The sequence below is a fragment of the Pocillopora damicornis genome, chromosome 8, assembly GCF_964200805.1.
Source record: "Pocillopora damicornis chromosome 8, jaPocDami1.2, whole genome shotgun sequence".
NCBI lineage: Eukaryota > Metazoa > Cnidaria > Anthozoa > Scleractinia > Pocilloporidae > Pocillopora > Pocillopora damicornis.
This window is the reverse complement of record NC_142677.1, coordinates 12,000,133-12,022,600: the sequence shown is the minus strand read 5'-3', so window position 1 is coordinate 12,022,600 and position 22,468 is coordinate 12,000,133. Positions and strand designations below refer to the sequence as shown.

At 37.1% G+C, this 22,468-nt stretch overlaps 3 protein-coding genes across 4 annotated transcripts; 1 reads left to right on the top strand and 2 right to left on the bottom strand.

Annotated features, from left to right (window-relative positions):
- Positions 1-219: 219 nt before the first annotated feature.
- Positions 220-7,409, bottom strand: LOC113682578 (tRNA (cytosine(72)-C(5))-methyltransferase NSUN6). Of its 2 annotated transcripts, XM_027199741.2 has the most exons (10): positions 7,273-7,409; positions 6,355-6,501; positions 5,275-5,473; positions 4,484-4,640; positions 4,018-4,178; positions 3,336-3,376; positions 2,639-2,786; positions 2,078-2,238; positions 1,051-1,176; positions 220-422 (listed from the first exon to the last, which is right to left on the bottom strand). In XM_027199741.2, exons 1-10 carry the CDS (start codon positions 7,351-7,353, stop codon positions 246-248), a joined length of 1,398 nt encoding a protein of 465 aa, XP_027055542.2. In that variant the 5' UTR covers positions 7,354-7,409; the 3' UTR covers positions 220-245. The 2 variants fall into 2 exon arrangements, with proteins under 2 accessions (XP_027055542.2, XP_089037275.1); XM_089181149.1 differs by lacking the exon at positions 1,051-1,176.
- A 2,102-nt stretch (positions 7,410-9,511) lies between these two features.
- LOC113682539 (adenosine receptor A3) lies at positions 9,512-14,142 on the top strand. The gene is made up of 2 exons (XM_027199697.2): positions 9,512-9,905; positions 12,175-14,142. Exons 1-2 carry the CDS (start codon positions 9,671-9,673, stop codon positions 13,170-13,172), a joined length of 1,233 nt encoding a protein of 410 aa, XP_027055498.2. The 5' UTR covers positions 9,512-9,670; the 3' UTR covers positions 13,173-14,142.
- Positions 13,810-22,465, bottom strand: LOC113682540 (tRNA wybutosine-synthesizing protein 5). Its single transcript, XM_027199698.2, has 10 exons — positions 22,095-22,465; positions 20,055-20,262; positions 19,531-19,644; positions 18,545-18,699; positions 17,857-17,948; positions 17,456-17,528; positions 16,405-16,477; positions 16,023-16,058; positions 15,705-15,815; positions 13,810-15,003 (listed from the first exon to the last, which is right to left on the bottom strand). Exons 1-10 carry the CDS (start codon positions 22,346-22,348, stop codon positions 14,752-14,754), a joined length of 1,368 nt encoding a protein of 455 aa, XP_027055499.2. The 5' UTR covers positions 22,349-22,465; the 3' UTR covers positions 13,810-14,751.
- Between the last annotated feature and the right edge of the window lie 3 nt (positions 22,466-22,468).

Genomic DNA, 22,468 nt, shown 5'->3' with positions numbered 1-22,468 from the left:
ACTACTTGTCGTATTCTTTCAGCCGTTTGCACACTAAAGTGATAACACTTGAATTTAAAACGGTTTGAGTATTAAAGGAAAGTGGGCAAAATCAGATTCTGTTATTTTATTTCAGTCGTTCCTGTAAACGTCAAGCTTAAATTTATTTCTCCACCGTTCATGATCCGCTTAGATAGGCTGGTCCCTTCCTGAACAAAAAAAATTATCAAGGAAACATACTGATTTTCCATGATTTTTTATTAGTTTTATAAAATTTTCTTTTTAATAAACTTAGCAATAAAGAAACCGATAGTATCTTCATTACACTGAGATCCTCCTGTGTCCATAACATTAACTTTAGTCGGATCAAACCGCTGTACCAATTGACATTCATCATCTGAGAGACCACAAGTACGAAGACCTGGTTCTCCCAGATGAGGTGTCTGTAAGAAAAAGAAACAAAACGTCGACTAAGAAAAAGATTCCGAGCAGTTCATCCTTTTCGACAAAGTTCGTCGCGCGAGTCCAAAAAAAAACAGCCAAAAAAAATTGTGTCTAGGGCGAGAGAGTTTGACCTCTGCGTTACGCTCGCAACACACTTCTCGCGCGCCTCGTTCCCAGAGTTCTGCGCGGCGTACTAACAACGATTTGTTATTGTCTATTTTTTCCCACTGATATTTTTGGATTAACGCGATGAACTTCGCCGAAAGGAATTAAATCAGGTTTGCTATTTTCAATCCGTGTCAATCGTCTCCATTCTTGATCATCCTTGCTATCTTTGGCTGTGTTCTTGCACCTTAGTATTTGTTGACCTTCATTGGTTACATTACAGGTACCGACAGCTTTCAAAAATTCCTCATGCAACCTCAAAATATCCGAGCAGAGATCTTATAAGACACATGTTGCATGAAATATTTTCCCTTCACCCTTAAAAGCCATGTCAAGCCCAATAACCCACAATTTCACCGAGACTAAGACGAGTTTCTGCAACGTAAACTGAGACTGAATAGAGCACAAGAGACTAAATCACTGACTGGATAATTAGTCATAAATTAAAGAATGATACCTGACCTGTTTATCTAGTTTCAAGCAAGGAAATGACTTCAGAGCCCAAGCTACTTGTTCTTCATTTTCTTGTGGAGTTATAGTACAAGTAGAGTAAACAAGTACCCCTCCTTCCTTTAATAACCCCACAGCCTACAAGAAAGCAACGGATGGGGTCAGTACAGGGGAAAAAGTAGACAAAATATACTATTAGTTCAGAGAGATTTTTAATCGATTGTTAAGTTAAAAAAGGTTTCATTTCTCTCATACAAAATGTTGCAAGACTGGTTTTTAAGGATCTCCTGAAATCGCCTTTCTTGGCAAGTTTGCTAAAGCATCCTTTTTCGTCTCAACTAATATAAAGCAAATTATTTTCATAGATAAAACCGTTCTCGAATCAGTTTCAGCCGTTCACAAAGTCGCGTATTTACTTGAAAATACCAACATCTTGATGAGCTTTTGCTTACATTCCCCCTATAAAAAAACGCTGGAAGACAGTGGTAAGAGCACCATTATGCGACGCTTTCCTCCAAACCGTTTTCAAAAGCTTCGCTTTCATTTAAGTAAAAGGAGCGTTTCCAAAACGATGCGTTTTCATGACAACCCATAAAAAGCCAGAGTGCTTTTATGAAAATGGAGAGTTTCGAAAATGGGTTTAGAGGCGAAGTCTTTCATAAACACCTCGTTTTTTGTATAAACAGGCCGAAGTTTCTAGAGACGGTGGTGTTGCGTCGATAAGGAGTATTACAAGATAATAAATTTGGGTTTTATTAACTGAGTTGATAATGTAGATTAGCCACTGTAAAGACCTTTTAAAGCTGAAGTTTCGAGCGTGGACGAGGATTTAGATATATTAGCCCACTACCTATGTAGCTACAACCAAGCACGAGATGAGTATCCATACAAATAATGAGAGGGCCGCTGGTCAAATAATGACAGCGTCCGATGGAAGATGGTTACATGTATCATTATCAGACGTTAAAAAAAAAAATTAATGAGACAATTTAAGTAACAGTAAACGATCCTTTAGGTGTAATTATTTTTTTCAACTTACAGTTGTGAAGAGTTTTCTTTGTAACCTCGGATAAGACTGTAACTCTTTTAAAGTCATTCGGACGAAAAACTGAGGACGCTGACCCAAAGCACTACAAGGCGCATCGAGAAGAATGCGGTCAAAACTACCACACGGGTAGGGTGGGGACGTCGAGAGAAAAGCTAAACAGAAAGCGAAGGAGGAGGACTAATGTAAATGCGATACTCATTCACGTAAATAGTATTATGAGGTACACCTTATTTGTTCTTGATTTATTTTCAGTGCACTCTGTGATTGGTTAAATAAACTCCAGCCACACCCTTTACCCTTTAGATGAAAGAAAACAGTATTCTATTTAGAAATATCATCGGTTTACTGTATTTCTTCCTTTTTCCTTTATGTTCTGTGATCAGCCGTTGATTGGGTTTCTCAAATTACTTTTGTCCAGACTTTCCACAGTTACAAAAGACAACACTACAGCTCAGCTTAATGTTACCACAATGATAGGCACTTTGTTCCATTTCCCAAATTACAACCAATTGTCCAAAAATTGCATTATTTGAGAAAGCAACATACACTTACTGTTTTCTCCACCGGAGTGTTTCTCAGAGTCGAGAGACTTAACACCATCATATATAAAACTCTTTACACATTGGATACCAAGCTTTTCACAGTTTGCCCTCAGTTTGGCTACTTTTGGCTCACTCTTGTCAAAAGCAATCACCACACCCTAAAAAAAAAAACAGAATAACAACCTAACTTTCTTTAACCCTTTAACTCCCAAGATTTCATTGGTAATTCTCCTTACTGTCTGCCATATATTTCTTCTGATGTTAGTTTGGAGAATTTGGTATTGGATTAACTAATAATCCCCTAATTAAGATTTTTCTTTATTCTCATCACTTGTCTGCTTGATATTGTATTGATTTTGAAAGGAGAAATCCTGTCTTGGTCGCTCATGGGAATTAAAGGGGTAAAAACACAATTCAGAAAAGGGACAGAGGATAAAAGTCTTAATTAATTGTTAAATACCTATGACCCCAACTGTCAATTCAGAAACATGCAACGCCCCAAAATAAGTCTAACTTAGGGAGACAAAGAGTTGATGTAGGAGGCAATGCATTTGAATAAAAGAAATTCAACCATAAACATGTTTCAGAGGTATTTTGCTGTCATGACTCACCAGTCATTTAATTTAACAATTTTCTAAGGTGCAAACAAAGAAAAAGTAAATGCTACACCTAATCACTAAAACCTTTTTTTTCTTTTAAAAGCTCACCTTGTCTCCCATGAGTGAGGCCACATGAGTGGTTTTTCCACCTAAAATAACAAATGTAGGGTAATGTAAAAACACTCTGTACATTCTAAAACAACTTCAACTATTTCTCTTGAAAGAGATTCTTTGTCCTTGTTATAATAGTAAGATTGTTAGTAGGCTTATTCAATGAAGTAATTGTCAACACAGGAGTGAGTTTGTAGCATGCTCCCAGCTGTTGGCTATGATTCTTGCATATAATCAAATATCAAAGGGGTATGGAAAGCACACTTTTCTCATGACCAAAAGGTCTGAGTTCAACTCAAGCTGGGATATTGTTCTGTAGTCTCCAGCAAGACAGTTTAATCTCACACTGCCTCTCTTCAGAATTTTCCATGGTATGAATGTCATCATGACTTAGCATTCTAGAAATTTCTAGATATGTATTTTACAGTTATTATCCATAACACTGTCACTAGGTATTAATAACTTTCTAGGAAACTTGATAAAATGCTTAGAGGGGGTAGGGGTTAGCCATGATGGACTGGCACTCATTTCTAGGGAAGGGTGGGCAAATTCCCATTCTCATCAAAATTAAGACATCAGGATTAGCACTGATAACAATGGGCAATCAAGTGTTTAAAACCTCAAGACTTAATATAACCCATTTCCAAACTAAAAGGTGGCAGTGGATTATCTATTTTACCTGGAGCAGCACACATGTCTAAGATGACTTCACCAGGTTGAGGGTCCAACACATGTCCAACAACCACAGATGGCAGGTTTTGAAGGAACAGCAGATGAGGAAGCATTCCCCCAAGTGATGGACAGCTGAACAAAGGAGATGTCATATGAACTGCCACACCACTGGAAAGAAAACAAAGATGCAAATTAACAACCTCTAAGGCTTATCCATGTCTAAAAAATCCATCAGTAATGAGGCACCATTGCCCTAACCCTTCTGCAAATGAATTCACATAGCAGATAAGGCATCTACCTCAGTCTTCCATGAGCAACACTACAACAAATCATGCAAGAAAATCAAGGTAATCTGAATTGTTACATGTTTTAACATGCTCTCTGGATTAACAGTTAGCAAAGAATTCACAAAAAAAGTCAAGTTTGTCATGACGAGAATTAAAAAGACCTCTAACTGCAGCCAAAACAATTACCTCACATGTTCTTGTGAGCAGAATAGATCTTTTCTGGCAAGGAGAGCTGTTCCATTTCCCAAAAACACCCTCTTACCATTGTAATGTTTGGTAAGACCTTTACGGCATTTCCCTTCCAGATCGGCATAAACTGAGACTGTGTCTCCACTCTCCATGCCTATAAATGAATGTTAAATAAAAGTAATTTATCACATTCCCACATCATAATGCTATCCATTCTAACTGCATATGTCTCTGTTTCTGCTATATTGCTGTACATGCAATGCCACATTAAAACCAGGTTGAGGAAAGGTTTAAGAGAGAATAAAAATAACATGGCCATATGAAAGGGGTTTATCCAGGTATACATAAATTTTAAGATTTTCAAACCAAAAGAGCTGCCAGAGCTAGTAAGGAAAATGGTTCCTCCTCTTAAATCAGGCACTATCTACCACAAGAATCAGCATTTTTTCTGGTTTCCCAGGGCATTTTTCCCAATATCCCTAACTTTGAGTCCCATTTGATCCTTTACACACTAAGATAAGTATGCAGATTCTCCATACTGTTTTCTATACAGTTATAAAGAAACTTTCAAAGAGAATTTGTTTATCAATCAAGAGCTTCTTCACTTGAAAATTATTTCCTTAATTCTCATAACTTTATTTTTAATTCAGTGGTGATACTGTAAGGAGAAACTAGATGTTAGTCACTCTTTGGGGTCAAAGGATTATTGGAGCTCTCTCTCTCCTGTCTCTCTCTGAGATACATGCCTTATCTTAAGATTTCTTGGGGAATTACATGTAAATACTCACCAGGGTGAGCTGCCATGACTCCAGGAGCAAAGATATCTGCCCCTCTAAGTATTGCAGCCCCACAGTTGGAATCAACAATAATCTCCTTTATAACTGGTACAAGATTGGTGTCTGGGCCAAATCCATGGATTAGCAAGACATCATTCAATTGCTCATGCAGGATCACTTTGTAATGATGTTGTCTTGCTTTCTTGCCCTCCTTCAATCAAAATGCAACTTATTTGTTATTAATAGTAAAACATTTACTTTGAAAAGTTTCAGTTCTTACTTTTATCAATTTGAATGATCCTTTGTTTGCATGTTTTACCTTATCTCATTCAAGGAGTAAGATGTACATTAAGCCCCTAACTCACCCTAAGTGACCAAGACAGAATTTCTCCTTATAATATGAATTTGACACCACACAGACAAGTCATGCAAATAAAGATAAAAAGGTAGGGGATTATTAGATGATCCAATATCAATTTCTACAAACTAACATTATAAGAATTGTATGAGAGACATTAAGGAGAATTACAAATGATATATGAAAGTAAAAGGGTTATGTTACACTTATTATGTTTCAGCTCCTAGTGAACCTAAATAAAGTGATATCCATTTTTATTTAAACCAAATCCAACTCTGAAAGTAACCAATAAATACTTGTGAAGAATCAAGCAATGGCACCTCCACCAAGGAGATCCTCTGATTCCAAGTTGAATTAGGATTTGAAGGAACATCTTTTGTCAAGTGAAGAAGCAAAAGAACCGAAAAATGCATATAAAGCAAGGTTAAGAATGAAAAACAAACCAAACACATTTGTGACATCAGGATTTAGGAATTGAACCTGGGCATGGATTTAGATGCTTTTACCACTGTTCTATCTCAGCTTTGGGGGAGACCAGCCCTTGTAACCTACCCACCATTACTGTTATGTTGGCTATTAAACTTAACCAGGGAAACATTGTCACATCCATATACAAGATCTTTAACAAAACGTCACCAAGCTTTACCTACCTCTTGTAAAAATATTTTTTTTACATTTTATAGAGAAAATAACCAAGGGGCTAGCTACTCAAAGTAAGCTTAGCTCTCACATACCTCCTCCAAAATCTTCTGTAATTCCTGCTGTGCATCTTGAACTGTTGTCTTCAGAGTATTAACCCTCACAACAGTGTACAAAGGTGGAGTAACAAGTGCCTTCAGTAGCTTATCAAATCCAGTAGTACTATCACTCACATCATGTTCCTGTCTTAACAGAGAAAATTTGCCTTTCAGAGCTTTATTTAGGATTTTTCATAGGTCACTGTCTGAGAAAATTACATGGTACTAGGTATCACCTACAGTCAGCAAAACCTTAACTTGACAGACCTAACATCAGTATGCATACTCTTCACACTGTTCTTGGTACACTTCGTAAGGGGTTGGCAGGGAGAATTTGTTTAACAATCAAGAGCTTTTTCAGTTAGTGATCATTTTCTTTGTTCTTCACGATCCTAATGTTTGATTCAGTTAGAATGTTTGTTAGAAGAAATTAGATGCTAGTCAATCTCGAGGGTCAAAAGTTTAATGAGTAAATGGCACAGTTGGTTCGCCATGGCTGTTTAACAACCCCATGTACTTCATGGGTCTGCAGTTACTCTGCCTCGTAACATTTCAAAAAATGAAATGGAACCGTGAGAAACTGAATTAAAGGGAATGGGTATGCGATTAACAGGCCTGGGGTGAAAAAGGTGGGGTGTACAAATCGATAGATTAGGATAAAGGCACCACAGATGAGCTCCCAGGAGCAACCATTAATAGGACTCCATACTACAACAAAGCGCATAGCCCTAGCATTAAAGCTTTCTAATATATCGAGCATACCCCCGATTATTGAAAACGTTTTGTTTCACCAATGAAGCAATCTATCGGGATCGTCTAAAAACTGGCCACTACCTTCATAAAAAGAATTTCTTACTTCTCTTGATTCTCTCTAAATTACTATATCTAGAGCAAGATTGACACGCCTTTAATTACCTTTAAAAGACACAGCGAACTTCTCAAACAGTCCTCAACTTCTGGGACTGAGAAGGTCAGCTTTGTAAGACCGTACGACATGCTAAATATCCGCCATGTTTTCTTGATTGGTTCCCAGGTTCTAAAGATCGGCCCTCCGTCCCCCTACAATCCCCGACCCTCCCATGAGCAAATTATTTCCCACTTCAGCTAGCGGTAGTATTCTTTTAAAAACATAAACGTGTTATGTTAACCTCATTTTTAAATAAAAATTATACCTTTTCTGCACATGCCGACGAGGTTAGGAGGGCTAATTTTTCACGGATATGAAAAGAGCAGCAACTAAGCCTGTTATTTGTAAAAAGAGGTGTAATCTTTTAAATGAAGATTCAAAATCACGGTAACTTTGTCCTCATTCCGCTTATGTAACTTCTGAAATTTTCCTTTCATGTCATAGTAAAGCTTATTCATTGAAATGACCATGTAATGTAGTGATTGGTCATTTTCCAATTACGGAGAAAAAGATAAACTTTTGAATAAGTGCCGGTGACTGGGGCACACATTACACTATTATGTAATCGTTGACTACGGAAATATGTCAATTTATAACCGGAAAGTACACGCCCAATTCGTTATCAATCCGAAGCAATGTGATTCAGGTTAGCCTACCTTGTGAAACCTGTGACTGTTCATCAAAGTTATAAGATTGAATCTGTGACCTTCCTTGGATGCTGACTTAAGCGGCCGGATAAATTTAGGAAATAGAGGAATGAACCGTTAATTGAATGTTATACGCAAATTAATCATAATTGAGAGCAAAATGAGGTCCCACAATCCTCACATTTTCTGCAGCTTACTTTCTCAAGAAATTTCTAAAAAGATATATGAAAAAGAAGAACCTTTTAAATGCCTAGAGCCTTTATTTTTCCTCCGCCAAGAGGGTGGCAAAGGCGGAGTCCTGACCAGATTTACGCCCGAATTTTAGAAAAATTCACGCATCACGTACATTTTAAACAGCATTTCAGGCTTTACAAATTAAAAAGGCCGGAAAAACTTTAAATATCTCTTCTTGTGTGTGAGGTTTTAGGGAAATCTCAAGGTTTTTAGTAAAGAGGAAAAAATTGATGGGTCACGTCTACTTCACGAGGCAAATCACACCTCACGTTGTTTCATAAATATTCACGAATCACACTCGCCTTTGTGTAAAATTCACGTGTCACATATCAATGTTGGCCTTAATCAAGCGTCACGCGTACACCTTTGCTACCCACCAAAGACGATTCAAAATTTCCTCAGGAGACGTTAGTCACTCTGGAAATTCGCTCTGAAAGCAAAACAGAGTAAATGGTTGGTGGAAAACTACCTTAATGAAGATTGACAATAGTAATGGCTTGACATCACTACTTTGAAAATGGAAGCTAGTGGCGTGATTTTTCCAATGTTGTTCTGAAATAAGGGAACGTGTTATTAAGATTGACATTTTTGAAGGCGTGTCGCCTAAATGTGTTTTTCATTTAACACTACGACAAAAATAGGTTTATATTACACGAGAAAAGAAATTAATGGAAACGAAAGGTAAAAGCGAACTGGTCTTCGGTTAAAATAATTGTGTAAGCGAGAGAGGGTTTGTTGTTCTAATGAAATCAGTTTACAACACTAGAAAATTTGATTTCATATGGCAAAATCAACACTAGGTTCTGAGCGTTGTATGTTTTTTAGCATAAATATTGATCTAAGAGTGTCTTATTTGAGATAGGAATAATGAGGGTCATGATTAAGGGTCATAAATAACACATAGTTTCACGACCTTGTACGTGGTGAAAGTAAGTGACCCTGAAATTCGACCCAAAAGGCACGTGCACCCCTTTATTGAGCACGTCTAGGTGAGCCACAGAGTCAATAAAAACGAATATAAATCAATTAAGAGGTCAATAACAGTAGATATTCCGGCTCTCCTAACTAGTAAACGTCAATAATCAAGATTAATCCTTCCTGAAAAACTTATCTACAAATTGCGAAATGTTATCAGTCAATGATTCAATTCAAATACATAAGTTCAGTTACTAGGATAAAAGTACATGCATTGTTTCTTTTGAGCCAGGGTATGATCTGAATGAAAGAGAACAGATTTCAATTTAAAGAACACTTTTGGGTGGGGAAAGAGTACACAGTGGAATTATTATTTTCAGTTACGCTTTTGTCCTTTGACAACGTCGCGCGCGCTTTCCACTAAAGCAAAAGGTGTCACGGATGACGTCACGAAACAGTCGTCGCTTTTATTCAAGGTATTTCCGCCGGCTGTGAATAACCATCTTCGCTTCGGTGAACGTGAATCGAATCTCGCATTACACATCGATCATCAAGTGTTGTGTCTCGTTGAAAATTTGTCATTTTTGTGAACTGTCTTTTCGGGTCAACTATGGCTCAATTCGAAGCCCATGAGAACGATGTAACGGAACAAATTAAAACAATCGGGTCGAACGAACCGGCATCGAAAGGTTGGCAAGCATTCCAAGTCGTATTTTGGACATGGCTGACGGTAGTGACTGTTATTGGGAATTCTTTGGTGCTTCTGTGCATTGCGTTTAAAAAGCGACGAAATTCGTCCATGTTTAAGTTTTATGGGAGCCTTGCCTTGGGAGATCTGATCGTAGGTGAGTGAAACAGAAAGGGTAGGTCATAAAGGATTAACTAATGATGGCAAAATTTTTCGTCACATGTCTAATCGAGAAGTTAATGATTTGTTCTTCGAATTACAAAAGAGGCGCAAATAATTTGCATGCAGAGCTAGTAAACACTTGAATAATATACCTGCTCAATCAATTAAGCCGCAAAACCAAAATTTCTTATGCTAACATAATTTTTTTCAACCCCGTATTCAGGTGTACTAAACTATTCTGTAAAGATAGTGCATTATTTACAAAGAAAACGGCACGCAAACTACATCAGTCAATTACGAAAAAATATTAGAATTCCTTACATTCTGAAATTTAGATTCTAAAAATTACCTCCATTAATTAAATCAATATTTTTCATTTATGGAGATTACTCACTATCATAGCTTTTTGGAAGAAATATAAAAATATTTAAATTTATTAATGATCTACATGGTTAGTTTTTATTGTGATGAAATTCATTAGTCATATTTCCGATGTTCTGTTTCGCAGCAAGGACATTTTCCAGATTAGAAAACCACGCTGCCGCTTGGATTCCTTTGATAATTGGCATTAGTAAATATTATCTTTCACTCTAAGTAAATAATTGTACGAAATTCAAAAGGTTGAATACAAACAGTAGTGTTTAGATGTCAGATCCTTTCTTATTTTAAATTATCTGACTGAATAGAGTTTCGTGACCTGTGCCCTGTCTATCGATATAGATCATACGTCTTTTCTTTTTATATGTAAACATAAGGAAATTAACTTTTTTTTTCAAAATTCTTACAAACAAAACCTGTATTTTTGCTTTTTTAAATCTTGAGCAGCTTCCTCTTGACTTTCTCAAGGAAAATAATTAATTAAAACTCTGGAACGTTTAGCTAAAGAATCGGCCATAAAAAATTACCTGGTGACCTTTAGACTTAAAATGGTGTATAACAGTTTCAGGATTTCCGAGCTCACGTTCACGCCTCGAGGGCTTTCACGTACACATTTTGCACAATTCTGATCTATCTTCGTCCTCACCTTATCACAAATCGTCCCTTGAAAACCAACCTTAAACAAAAATAACTTCAGTTGAAAATATCTGCCATCATTCTGAAGAATAGTTTTGAAAAATTGTTGCACTTTACTACAAACATTTCTTTTGTGCTTGTTTCATTTTAAGACTCGCGCTTACTGTCTGGTATGATATCGGATTAGTTTCATAAGTGACGTCAGGAGATCACGTTTACAACGACACGTAACGCGTACGTAACGCCATTTTGAAGTAGGAGTTGAAGTAGGAGTCGCGAAAGGGCTCACGACAAGACGCAAACGGAAGATCGAAATCGAAAGCAGTCACCATAGATATACTACATTCATAACAGAGTCGGAAAAATTAAGCCATCTTCATTTCCTCCGGTACTGCGGCGCCTCATTTAAGACTATTGTTGGAGTGGCAAGCAAAAGCAGTAGAATCCAGCAATCACAAGCCAAGCCAAGCATACACTTAACCTTACAATAGGTTCAAAAGTGACGTCGGTTTTCTCCTTCTAAATCCTTGGGTTTGATTTTCACTGAATCGTATCCTTCTACATTGCGCTTCTAATCACGACTCTGACTTAGACGCTCTCGTTGGTGCAACCAGCCTTAAGTTCGAGTAGCTGGTAGAAGGAAGCGCCGAATCGGAGTCAAACATGGCTGCTTGTGTCGGTGTGAAGGCGTAATGACCGCGAAAAGAAGTCAGCGCGCGAGGGAATTGCGGTTCCACCTCTTTTACGTCCCCACTACCGACACCTGCGTGGGCAACTTTACAATGACTTGATGACATGCCACACCGAAATTGAACGTCATCTGATTTATCGTTGTTGTCAAATGGACGTCATCTGATTTATCGTTGATGTCAGATGGTCAATCAATACCCAAACACTCATACACACACAAACACACACACACACACACACATCACAAATGATATGCACTTCGAAAGTGGCGCTTTTCTATATAAATGGCTTATACCATTATTGGATCGTGATTCGAAAATTTTTTTGTCATTGAGTAATGCTACACGGTATCTCCGTCAGTAGAGTTGCGATATAGTTCAGAGATAAAGGCTCCTAATGATAGCAGGAATGCTTTGAATGAACCGGCCCTAATCTAGTACGCGTACGCATTTTCTAATGGGAAATGGGATATGGGTACTAGATTAATATTTTTATGAACGAAACAAAAGGGTGCTTTTCCTTTTCGGCACAAACTAAACAGTTTCCATATCTCTTTCCAGGGATTTTTTGCGCTCCCCTTCTACTAGCAGCAGCATGCCGCCAGCAGTGGAAGATGGGAAACGCTCTGTGTTACGCTTACTCCACTGTGATTTCACTGTCTCTCAACGTCTCCGTCATGACTTTGTTTCTAATCAGCTTAGACCGCTTAAACGCCGTTTCAAAGCCTTTCCAGTATAGAGCAAAAGAAACCTTCACGCAGAAATGGGCATTATGGCTCATTCTCTTCACCTGGCTACATTCCATATTCTGGGCCGCGGCGCCCTTGGTGGGCTGGGGAGAGATAATCAATGACGAAATTACCAACTCCTGCAAGCCTAACTGGTCAGCGAAAGGACTCAAAAATGGTACGTACTCCATGGGATTAGCAGTATTTCCCTTCGCTATTCCTGTGTTGTCGATGATAGTTGTGTATATAATGATATATCATAGGTCGAAAGCGAGCAATCGTTTCATAAGAGATAGATCACAGACCTTAGCCGATGAAGAAAAAAAGCGACGAAAGCAACAAAATGCTATATTACGGACAGTGTTAGTAGTCGTGGGTATGTTTGTGTTTTGTTGGCTACCCTACACCATCGCTACCATGTTCAAACTGTTTTTCCGCGCCCTTCCACCCACGTGGTTAGTTCATCTGGGTTTAATGCTTGCCACTGCGAACAGTGCGGCTAACCCCGCAATATACTCAGCATTTGATAAGAGTATGCGGAACGAGTTCAAGCGAATGTTACTCATTTGTCGCAAAAAACGGAACATGCTAGAAGAGGATAGGGTGCGAAGTCGGCGAACCAGCTCAAACATGGCTACGTGGAACAATACGATCACAAGAATAAGCGACGAAGCTGTCAACAAGATTATTGATAAGGATACGAAGGAGATGAACGGTAATAATTTACCAAGAAAACAAACGATGACAGACTCTTACAACAATATGATCGAGTTGTTCGTTAAGGACATCGGTCAAAAATGGGAAAACCCCTCGAGAGAGACTTGGGTATAGAAATCTGTGTTGTGGATGTTTATATGTAAGAACACATTTGTGAAACAGACAGGGATCCCCGCCGGATCCTCACGGAACCCATCCTCCATTTGATGCGCCAATCGACAATCATCCGAAATTCGCGGAATATTGGAGTACATTGACTTCTTAGTGTGAGCTGTCACCATCGCGTGCGATGTGTTTCTTTGCCCCTTGCTTCTGCAACAACTTGTATTCATTTTCACTTAGTGGAGAGTTACCCCAATTATTTTTTACGGTATATGCCATTGACGGCGCATATAGACGAAAAACTTGCTTTCATATTGACGCTTTCTATCGCGTACCAGACAGAGCTAAAACGCCTTTACGCGCATCACGAGATCGCGCTTGATAAAATTGTTGCAACACGATAGTGGAATTTACCAAGAAATGTAAAGTAGCGAGGCTTTCTGTTCTTCATAAGACGAGGGTAGAATGATTAAGCTTGGACCTTACACTGCAGACCGTCCTAAAACAGGATCTCAAAATATATTTTGAGCAGCACAGGTTAACCGAGAATTATAAGTTCAGTCGCAAAAACGAAACGGCAAAAAGCCGTATAAGTACCCGGTTTGTCGGAGCACATTGTACATTGACATACAAACAAGTTCCACAGTTCTGCCCTCGAATCTCTGTTTTACTTACTGCAACTACTGTAATTAAATATTAAATATATAGTCAGACTTCAAAATTTCACGCAGTGAAATTTCATATAAATATATTCTAATGACTGTAACAAGGTTAAAGCTAACATTGTAAATATTTGTTTAAAATAAAAATGAAGGTATTTATTTTATTTAAGTCAAAAGAGATTATAGGAACAGAAACGACGAATTTGTGATACGAAGTAGAATCATATGGAATTACTAGAAACAAACAAAAAAAAGATTATAATGATGTATCAACTTATCCATTACCCTTAAATAAAGAAATATTAAATAATGATCTCGAACAGTTTATGTTTCGTTCTTGTATGGAAGAATTTCATAAAAGGAAATAGGGCTTAAACGACTGGTGGGAAAAGAATTAGAAGAGCCCACGTAAAACAAAAACAAAGTCATCAGCCAATTAGAGCAAAGGAAAATATTACAAGGAGCCAATGAGAGGTCAAAAAGAAAACAAGCAACCAGGCTGAAGCGGGGGAAAACAGAAGCTGCCAAGTCGTGGCTATTTTAGTTTTTCACCTAATTGGTTGAGAAACCTTTCCAGAAGGTTTCTCTACCATCTATAGCGCAAGTTTCTATAGCAATCTGAGAGCATACTAAAGAAAAACCAAATCTATGTAGACATTTAATTCGAAAACTCCTGTGCAGAACAGCAAGAAAAGACGCGCGTAAAATGACGAGGTAAAAGCGCACAGAATAGTCTGGACAACAAGTAAGTTTCCCTTCCAAAGTAATTCCAATTAGAAAAACAAGTATCGTTCTAACTTCCGCGTGCGTTTACCGAAACCTCGCCACATCAATTGCTAAATCCCTCAATTTACAGAGCTACTATGTGCAACGATTCAGCCCGACGAAAAAACTGAGAAAAATACAGAAAGACTCCAATTTTCTATAGCCTATAATTCATTATGTTTGCCCTGTGATTCGGTCTGTTGACTTTTTAAAACATCATCAAGTCTTTCCTGTATAAAATCTCTCACAGACTTGTCCAGTCGTTCCGAATGTTGTCCAAGAAATTTGTTAAAATCTTCCAAGGTTTTATCGTCTCTCAAGAGGAACTCCTCGACAAAAGGGGGCTGCTTCTCCACAGATTGTAATAGTGTAGTAACTCTATCGTCACGTCGCCGAGATTCGCCACGGATATTTACCTGAGAAGTAATGACAAGGGCAAATCAGAGCAAAGACAAATTTGCGAAACGAGCCAATGAGAACTCAGAGAAAACTAAAGTAGCTGGTTCAAGTGCGGGAAAATGCAAGTGGTCAAGTCCTTATTTTTTTTTATTTTCAGACTTTCATTGTTGGCTGGGGCATGTAGGGAGATTGCATGAGTTTTCTACACCAATAATAAAGAGTACAAAAACAACACCAAAGAAATCACACTACAATGGACAATTGATTGAAAAGTAATCAAAATACATGTACTATTTAAAAAATTACTCATCATGCATTCTCAAACACAAGATGATGTGGTTTTATCAACTGAGCTGATAATGTAGATTCGCTTTGCCAAAAGGCTAACGCTCGAAATGTCATCTTCAGAAACTCTTTACGGAGGTCAATTTACATTATCAACTCGTTTTATTCCCCCACCAACGCATCACCACACTTTCCTTATAAACTTGTCCCCTTAAGTCTCTAATACAGTTTGCTGAAAAAACCCTATCGGATTACCAAGACAAATATCTGGTTTTGCTGTTTCAAAGAGTCCTGAATTTCGTGAAAAAGATCCAAAGAGATAGAGTTTCCACGCTTGTAGCGAGAACGGAATGTGATTCCTACGCTTTTAAATGACACAGTCGCAAATAGTTGCTGATCAAAGATAAATCAAATCTCATTCCCTGTCCCTTACCTCTCCAGGCAACGTTTGCCCGAAAGCCTCATCTACCACGTCGGCAGGTACGGACATGACGTTATCTTCTGTTAGGTAACCATCCTGGTCTGTATCAAGTAGCGAAAACCGCTGCATGATACAACAGGGGAAATTGGAGGTTAATAGAGCGATTCAGATTTCTGTAATAGTTCGCAAACGTGTATAAAAAAAGGTCAAGAAGTGTTTGTCTGAAAGCCTCATTACTCAAATGCCAAATACAGAATAATCTTTTGGCAGACATCAAAAGGTATGGTAAAAAAAATTGCTGAGCTTTTGGAAGCTATTATTATGATTTACCGTTTTTGTTATGAGTCTTTCTCCGGTGTGCTCTCCCTAGAGGAATATCAAAAGATAAAGACAGTCAAATACAAAAATAAGTCTTTATATGCTCAGTTAGGCACTGCATGATAAAAACGGTCGTTAAGACACGGCATAGTAAACTAAGCTTAACAAAGAGACAAAGTTTGCGAGCCACTGCAAAGGCTAGTCGAAAGAAACAGAACTAAAAACAAAGGGACATTAGGAAGTCAAAGAAAAAAATTATGAAAACGCCAGTGATCAAGTCGTGACCTGTTTTAGTAATGTAATATGATCTGATTGGTTGAGAGGGTGTGCGGTTGGTTAAGGCCATTCACTGAACCGGAAAAAGCAAAGCCAAACGAAAACAGTATGTACTTACCACAATCAAAGGATTGATAGCATTATATGTCATCATTCCACTGTGTTCTTTTATCACTTTAAGAAGCATAAATCTGCAATGCAGTAAGCAGTAGACTAACTTCTGGTAATGCTAACTTGGGTTACATCCAGCCCAAATTTGTCAACTTCACAATTCAAATTCAAATTTCTTTTAACCCATTTTCCCTTTTCTTTTCCATTCTCTTTTTCCCTTTTCAAAATGACAGATAGTGATACTCATTCTATTACTAATTATCTTAGAGATCTACTGGTGCAATATATATGTTAGGCTGAATTAACCCTTTAACTGCCAAGATCTCATTAGTAATTCTCCCTACTGTCTGACATACAGTTCTTGTGATGTTAGTTTGGAGAATTTGGTATTGGATCAACTTATAATCCTCTAACTGATATTTTTCTTTATTCTCATCACTTGTCTGTGTGATATTGTACTGACATTGTAAGGAGAAATTCTATCTTGGTCACTCATGGGAATTAAAGGGTTAAGTGCTCATTTTGATTGGTTCTTATTTATATTGGAGGACAGATGCATTGATAACCTCACGACTGATGACAATTTGTTTTTTCATCATATAAAACAAATAGATTTTACATTGCCATGAGTCTGTTCCGTAATAATAGATCACAAAGGATAGCAAAATGTGACAAGAAAATCAGTGACACCCTCAGCTGCCCTTAGTATGCCATTTTTTTTTTTTTTTTTACTCATCTGTGATCTTGCTATTACTGAACAGGGAATCTATTTGTAAGACAATCAACCCAATATACTAACTACATCTAAGTAAAGAGACAATGGAAATGGATGGAAATGCTGGTTATCTCACTCAGGGGAGACTATTGCATATTTTGTTATTTCTTAGGATGCTAAGGGCTAAATAGAACTAGTTTTAAAAGGAATAGTGACAGGAAATGCTGTTTAGTCTGTCAGGTCAATTTGAGAGGAATCATTTCATGGGGGTATCTACCACAGAGGAGATTGGTTCTCTTTTCCAAGGAGTTTTCCCTCTCCTTGGGAAACAGTTTTTACACACCTTAGCTGCTCTCCTGTTGTGAACTTAAAGTTACTCAACTTTGCTTTTGATGAATCTACATTTTCTGAATTTACTGTTGGTGAAGGAAAGAACAGAGAGGATTCACATACTTCATAGTTGTGAAGTATATAAATTATAACATGGTATAAATGTGTGAACCTATCATTTGGAGACAAAAGAAAAACACAGGCATAGCTATCCTATGTTAGGGCTATTTGTAAACTGCTCATGGCTACCTTCAATTCTTTTTCTCTTTTGTTTTCTTTGGCTCACAAGTTACTTTGAGATTTTAATTTGTTGGCATCATTTCAATTCTATTCCAAAAGTAACACAATCATGAAAACACTTGTTTTTTTGGGCAAAGTATCCATCACTACAGTTTACAGCACATCTGTTTTTACCTTCACAGTCTGTTGAGTTAAATCTGCTGAATGGTGTCCACCAAATGTTCACAGCAATGTTTCGAAACGATGATGTTACTTGATGAGCCCATCTAAACAGAAAAAATTATAGATTCAAGAAACTCATGAGAAGAAGTCATCCAAGTTGCAGACATCTGCACTGTGAAAAAGGCTACAACAAACAAATAAAAATCTGCCAGCTAAATATGCAAATGAAGGCAGGAATGTTACTAGAAATTTCAAGTGTGAGGTAGGGGAGCAGAAAAACTAAACAAGTCAGATTCAAATCCTGAGGAAGCACCTGGAAGATCTTTGGATGAGAAGAATGCTATAACATTCTGACCCTGCTTTTGGACAAGTCACATGCTATCTGTAAATCTCACTGCCCGATAGTGGCCTATCAAAGACAGAAAAATAATCATAGAATATTCTGTATCAATCTTGCCATGTCATATTAATACTCATCAGGTTGAAAAGTTGATTTAGGATCAAGAAAAAATGATAGAATTTCAAATGTAAACCATGTGTCACAACATTAACACCCTGTTGAAAACTGTGGTTTTAGAAACACACCCAGTTCCAAGAGGCTGATCAGTGACATTACTTGACTTGGTTAGATTCAAGGCCTGAAAGCAAACAACTTTTTGGGAAGTAGACTCAGTATCATGGCATGGAAGAAACTTCTCACCCATATGGTATAAAAAGACAGTCCCCTGGCTCCAGACGTGCTGACCACCATGGAAGATTTTGCAAACTTGGATACTTGAACATGTCTACTTGATCAACATTAACACTGCAGTAATCACCCTCTCCATGGTCCATATCAATTAATTTGCTGTGTTCCTGAAAGTTTCAATTAGACAAACACTCATTTATCAAAATTAGTAAGACATAAGTCAGAAATGATGTGCCACCTCTGAGTTTCAAAATCCCAACCAACGAAATGAGATCAAATGCAAAAACAAGTTGTGGGAAGAAAAGGAAAAGGAGAAATAGAATAAATTTAATTGTAAAATAATGCTTTGCATATACCCACTGAACACCAGTTTTCAACAGATGCTATGGGCATCAATGATACAGCCTCCTAAATCCATTCAATGTTTCCTTTTTAGACGGAGTTTCTATAGGAGCCCAGCTAACATGTTTCTCCTAAGACTCAAATACTGCTAGAAGCAACACATAAACAACACTACTTTTGTATAAATATATATATAAAGTTTTAAGCTCTAGCTCTATATAGCTGGCATATATTCTGATGAGGGAGTTCTTGATATTCTTATTGAGTACTGAAGCCACCTTATTGGAGAAAGATCAATTAAAACTCAGAGAGGAAAAGGTAGTGACAATGCATTAAGTGATTAAAAACAAACAAACAAACAAACAAACAAACCTCTACCCCACCAGTAGTTGGTCATTCACCCTACCACCTCCCTTGCCTCACTCAAGGCTCTCTGGTCCTTGAACTTATTGATCCATAATGGCACCTCAATACTCATTCAGAATACAAAGCCGTTGCCCATCACAAAATATTAACCATCTAGAGAGTGATGTATTTTGATCAATAGATAATGCATTACTTTCAGATTGATCTCTACCACTTTTCAATCTTCATGTGAAAGTGCTCCTTGTCAGGCAAATGACTGAAATTGATTAATATCAATTAAAAATTCTTACCAGGTCAACTATAAACCACTCCTTTACTCCACTGATCATACAGTTAACATTATCCACAGTATCCATGTGAAGAAAAGATTTTGAACCTCCACTGCTAAACCACATTACTGCATCCTAAAATGTCAAAAATGTTTGAAAAATTTAAATCAGAAAAAAATTGGCAAATTATGTAGAATCTTTGGATAAACAATAGGGTGTTAATAGAGTTAATAATAGTGAGAAGGTCACCTTTTTAAGTTAGTTATTTTATATGTGAGGTATAAACCAGGCTTCTTACATCCTTGGTGGATTATTCATTTTAATTTTGATAATTACTTTAAATTTGCCATTTTAGACTGAGACAACCAGACAACTGTCCCATAAGAAGTAAAGAGGGTAAGACATTCTTTCTTTCTTTAACATTCTACTATGGAGACAAAAAAAACAGTTATCCCTCAAGCAGTATGCATCCCCAACCAACCACAAAAGAGAGTAATAAGCCAGTTTAAAGTCATGACAAGTGAGTGGTATCAATCATTTCTTACTTGAAGTCTGGTAGTAAATCCTCCACATAACAGGCAGTTTGGAAGGAAAAATTCATCCCACATTTCTTTAGGCAAGGTATCCACCAGGTATCTATCTGAATCATTGTATATTGCCAAGAATTCAGAAAGTGTTAGATCATCAGCTGGTCTATTTCTGTTTTCTTTTTTACCATAATCCACTCGTACAGTTACACTGCCATACTTTTCCCTGTAAAATAAAAAATCATCTGATAAAAATATACTTCATACTGTCAATAACAGTCACAAACTCTGATTTCTTGGAGATCATATTTTGCAAGTCCTCACCAGCAACTTCAATTTTCATATCCAAACACAAGCACAATAACAGTAGCTGCATTTATTTAGACTGAGGTAAAAAAAAGGTATTGACTTCTTAAAACAACTTAAGAGTTTGAAAAAATTAAGAAGCCAGCAGACAGTACACATGAAATAAATTAAAATACTAGGCACAAACATATCTCACTCTTTTAGACAAAATTCATACAGATAAAGATTTCCTTTTTGCAAACATTATTTGTGGACACTCTAAGCTGTTGAATACTAATATATTACTTACTTATGTTTAAAGTTAATAGTTTAAACCCTGAAGTTAAGTTGCTGTTATTATACACCTGGCAGTGCTTGTGAACAATATGAAGTGAATACTATGTTCTGATCGGCGATCTGAGAAAGCAACATAGGCCCATCTTGCCTGATCCAGTTTGCCTGCTTTGATCTTGCACAAGAAAACAAGATATTGGCTGAGGATTTACAGAGTTTGTGGACAATATGCAATAGAGTCACAAACATGACAGAAAAAAAGTAAAACAAAAGTTAACATTAATAAAACAACTCTTGCGCTGCAAAAACAGTTGATTTTCTTTCCCGGCTCTTAAAATAACATGTCATTCTTGAATCATAATTAAGCAAAATACTTTTGCTATACAATAAATAATTGATTGACCAAGCTTGACTGATAAAGATGGCTGGATATTAGCCTCTTTATTCACCTCCATTTTTACATTTTTATAGACCTTGACTTTGTCTGCAAAAAAAGAATGTGACCTATATCCGGCGATCTTGACCTGGCACTCACTCAATAGCAAATATATCATTTGGTCTAACAGTCCAGGAAAAATCATTCCTGAAAAGGGCTGTTGTTTGAGACAGTGACGTTTTATCAGTGGTGCCTCTGAAATTGTCAAATGTCAGTTACTATGCAAAATTTAACATTCCTCATCAGGGCTTCTCTCACCCAGGCAATAAAACTGGCCTGCTGTATTTGGCTATGCTGTTGCAGAGTCCCTGCCATTTTTGGTCATTTTCTTTGTTATTTTCCTATTTATTTTAATTGTTTCTGTATGGTGAAGTTAAGAAATAAATAACTACATGTTTTATTTGTGATTTTTTTTTACATAGTTACATGTGCATTGTAGCTGACTTGGCACCAACTTATTAACTGATTAGAAGATCTTTGTTAAAAATATGCATATTTTGCTTTGGTTCTTTGAGGCCATTAAACCATAATGTTTACCTTGACAGCTGGAAAATCAGTTCTATGAAATTGTTAGCTCTAAATATTGATTTTGAGTGGACCAACTATGACATCAATTGACATCTTAATAAGCACTGAGATTTTGATTAAGAATTTAGCATGAACTCTTTTTTACATTAATTAAGCCACTCCATGAAAACAAGATTGATTACATGTCTCTCTTTATTCATGCTTACTATCACGCACAAAGTAAATGGTAGACTATGTTAAAGGTCTACATGACAACTATCAATAAATCTGAAAAATCACGAACTATGATCCTTTAATGTACCAATCCCATGTAAATTTCTAGCTAATATTTTCCACCGTCCCTTTTATCTTTAAGATTTGAAGTAACCTGTCGCGGGTACGTGGTGGATAATCTTCAATATTTACTTTAAAAAGGTAAGCAATCACCAAATAAGCACCAGCTTCAACAAATAAACTCCTGCATATATAGCCTGGCATTAGAAGTATAAGAAGTTTTTAAATTTTTTAAATCTTACCGTATGTAATTATCAGTCCACAGACTGAATCCTGGAGACAATTTTGCGGCTCCCTTGAAAATGACTGGTCGGCTAATTGATGCATATTCTTCGAAGAAATCTTTAGGACTTGGGATAAAATCTATTGACTTTATCTTTCCTTCTGACGGTCGGTGCGAACCTAACGGCTGCAAATGACCAGCAGGAATGCTTTCTTGATGGCCAAAAAGGAAAAATATACTAAAAATTGGAAAACAAAGGAGAATTCTAGACATGATAGTTCAATGCTGGTGCTCTTGACCGGCTAAATTATCAACAAAAAATTTGAAAACAAAGCGAAAGTTTCATAATAGGTTTGTTACCCTGAACACGCAACTTCTGCCAGGCGTTCTTTA

Coding starts and splice junctions, on each gene's coding strand:
- LOC113682539 (XM_027199697.2), top strand. CDS start 9,671: ATGGCTCAATTCGAAGCCCATGAGAACGATGTAACGGAACAAATTAAA. Junction 9,906..12,174: donor CTTGGGAGATCTGATCGTAG/GTGAGTGAAACA, acceptor ATCTCTTTCCAG/GGATTTTTTGCGCTCCCCTT.
- LOC113682578 (XM_027199741.2), bottom strand. CDS start 7,353: ATGTCGTACGGTCTTACAAAGCTGACCTTCTCAGTCCCAGAAGTTGAG. Junction 5,474..6,354: donor TACAGAAGATTTTGGAGGAG/GTATGTGAGAGC, acceptor TTTTGATTGAAG/GAGGGCAAGAAAGCAAGACA. Junction 2,787..3,335: donor CCTCACTCATGGGAGACAAG/GTGAGCTTTTAA, acceptor TTTTTTTTTTAG/GGTGTGGTGATTGCTTTTGA.
- LOC113682540 (XM_027199698.2), bottom strand. CDS start 22,348: ATGTCTAGAATTCTCCTTTGTTTTCCAATTTTTAGTATATTTTTCCTT. Junction 20,263..22,094: donor TGGACTGATAATTACATACG/GTAAGATTTAAA, acceptor TTTATTTTACAG/GGAAAAGTATGGCAGTGTAA. Junction 15,004..15,704: donor GGCAAACGTTGCCTGGAGAG/GTAAGGGACAGG, acceptor ATTACTTCTCAG/GTAAATATCCGTGGCGAATC.